Here is a 2,500-nt window from a genome sequence, read left to right as displayed (position 1 = left end):
GTTAACACATGCCACAAATGATTGTTAGTGAGGAAATTCCATTTCCCTCTCTCCATCTCCAATCAGATTTAATTTGAAAATTTTCAGCCTCCTTCAGCTAATTTGCAATTAAGACAATTTTGTTTGAATATGTAGTAATGTCATTACCATTCCACCAAATTAGCAAGGAGACTAAAGGTCAGTGTAAAATTTTCCAGCTGGCTGGAGCCTCTCAGCTGAGATTTGGGACTATGGGAAAAAAAAAAAAAATTCTGGCAGCAACAGAATAGCAACTTACTCCAAGTCTTGTTGGTCGAAAACATTGCATCCTTCATTATTGCTGCTGTTGTCGCGTCACTGGGGGCTACACCTGTTTAACCACAGGGGCAGTCGGTAATCAGCAACTGGCTTTGTGTTTAAGGAAATAGACTTTCACTGAAGTCTGGTAGGACAAGAAGGAGTTAGTCCTAAGTAACATTGCAGTAGATTATTAGATAACCTCTAACAGCATCCTCTAATTAGAGTTCTTATGATACAATTTCATCCTGTAATTAGTTGAGATTGGCTGCTTCCTTTTGCAGCTTATTAGTGGCAACACAGCTGTAGAAGTGAATCCACTCTCATTTGTCAAACCTTTTTAAGTCTTTTTCTCTTGTCTCTACCTTTTTCCTGCCCTTCTCTTGGGCCTTTGCAGCTAAATCTGGTGTCTAGTGTCACCATGTCGAAGAACATGTTGGAGACATCCCCACAGAGCTTACCTCAAACCCCTACCACACCAACGGCCCCAGTCACCCCGATTACCCAGGGACCCTCAGTAATCACCCCAGCCAGTGTGCCCAATGTGGGAGCCATACGAAGGCGACATTCAGACAAATACAACATTCCCATGTCATCAGGTAGGATATGAATGCTCAGTAGAGCTCTTTTACTTTGGGAGAGGAAAACTATAGCTGAAGCAACTGTACATGAGCCATTCCAGAGCACATGGAAACTCAAGTCATGATTTATGGAGTGATAATTGTTTTATTCCTGGTAAATGCGGATAGGGGCAATTCCCTAAGCATATCATGATGAATTGTTCTGAATGGTTATTCAGAAAAGCAAGCTCTCCCCATTAGAGACATTGAGAGATGTGTTGTCAGGACAGCCCGTATTATCACCTCAATTCAGTGAGATCCTTTGATCTCCAAAGGAAGACCATAGCCATACAACATCTGGGAGCAATGCTATGAGAAGAGTCGTTTAAAAGAAACCATAGGAAGCACCGTTGCCTTATGCAAGACAGTGCAGGTTTTACAGGCATCGATCTATATCAAGGTGCTACCTAGTGAAATCCTAGCAGAAGTCCTGATGCCTACACACTACTTTGCTTAAGATGCATCAGAGAGGCGCGGTTGCACAATTTGGTGCAATTTCTCCTCCCCCCTCCCTCCTGTCTGCACCCCTCACCCCTGCCCTGGGGGCATCTGGATAATCACAGTCACACATTGTAACCATGATTAGCCCAGAGCCCCCTTGGTACAAGAAGTGAAGTTATTTTCAACATGGGGGCTTGTGTGGAGTTTGTGTTTCCTTTGTTAGAGGGCCACAGATGCTGAGAGATGATCCTGGTGTGCTTTACCAAGTATTAGATGAGAAAAGCAAAGATTATGGCAGGGGGGCAAAAGTCTATGTAAGGACAGGCCTAAACCACCCGCTTAAAAGAGGACCTGGCTGTTGGAAAAAATCCTCAGGCCAGCTGGTCGCACCGTTCCTGAAGTACCGCCAACAACTGGAGATGCTTCATTTGCACTTCACGTCAGAAATGGCCTTTTCCATATAATTCAATTCCACTGTCATGCTTTGTGCTTTCTCTAGTCAGTGACTCTCGCACTGAATCACTTCACCAGTACTAGGGGAAAAATGTGAAAAATCAGTGATATGCAATGGGAGATATTAGCAGAATTAACACATAGTTTTTATTTTTATAGAGATTGCCCCAAACTACGAGTTTTATAAAAATGCAGATGTCAGACCACCATTTACATATGCAACTCTCATAAGGCAGGTAAGTAGAAGAAAAATTAACTTTGCCTGATTAAATTAAAATTCATTAATGCTTAAAGAAAGGCTTGGATGAGAAAGTGTCATCTAGCCTAGTTAGTAAACCATTATTTTATGTCACTCTGTATCTTGTCTCATTTCAGGCTATCATGGAGTCATCTGACAGGCAGTTAACACTTAATGAAATTTACAGCTGGTTTACACGGACATTTGCTTACTTCAGGCGGAATGCGGCAACTTGGAAGGTAACTCTGTCTGCAGCAGTTTGGAGATGCCTGGCGCAGTTCCTTGCAGAGGGCACCAGGAACATTTATTTACATGACATAAGCAGATTAGTATCTGCTTCCCCTCTTTTTAACCTGCCTCTTGAATGGAATGAATTCCCTCTCTCAAAATGACAAGTGAAAGAATAATTTTGCCTCTGATATAGTTTTCTAATTTGGTGCAATTAATAGCTGAGGCTTGGCAGAGAAACGAG

General features: G+C 42.4%; 1 protein-coding gene across 1 annotated transcript in view; it reads left to right on the top strand.

Moving 5' to 3' along the window:
• Positions 1 to 2,500, top strand: part of FOXP2 (forkhead box P2) — a 624,182-nt gene that overhangs the window by 580,452 nt on the left and 41,230 nt on the right. The window contains exons 16-18 of the mRNA XM_055590318.1: positions 674 to 875; positions 1,950 to 2,026; positions 2,166 to 2,267. Of these exons, the coding sequence (XP_055446293.1) occupies positions 674 to 875; positions 1,950 to 2,026; positions 2,166 to 2,267 (381 nt within the window). The remainder of the gene's footprint in view (positions 1 to 673; positions 876 to 1,949; positions 2,027 to 2,165; positions 2,268 to 2,500) is intronic.

Source organism: Bubalus kerabau, chromosome 8 (genome assembly GCF_029407905.1).
Source record: "Bubalus kerabau isolate K-KA32 ecotype Philippines breed swamp buffalo chromosome 8, PCC_UOA_SB_1v2, whole genome shotgun sequence".
NCBI classification, from domain to species: domain Eukaryota; kingdom Metazoa; phylum Chordata; class Mammalia; order Artiodactyla; family Bovidae; genus Bubalus; species Bubalus kerabau.
The sequence above is the reverse complement of the archived record's forward strand: the minus strand, read 5'-3'. Positions and strand labels throughout refer to the sequence as shown.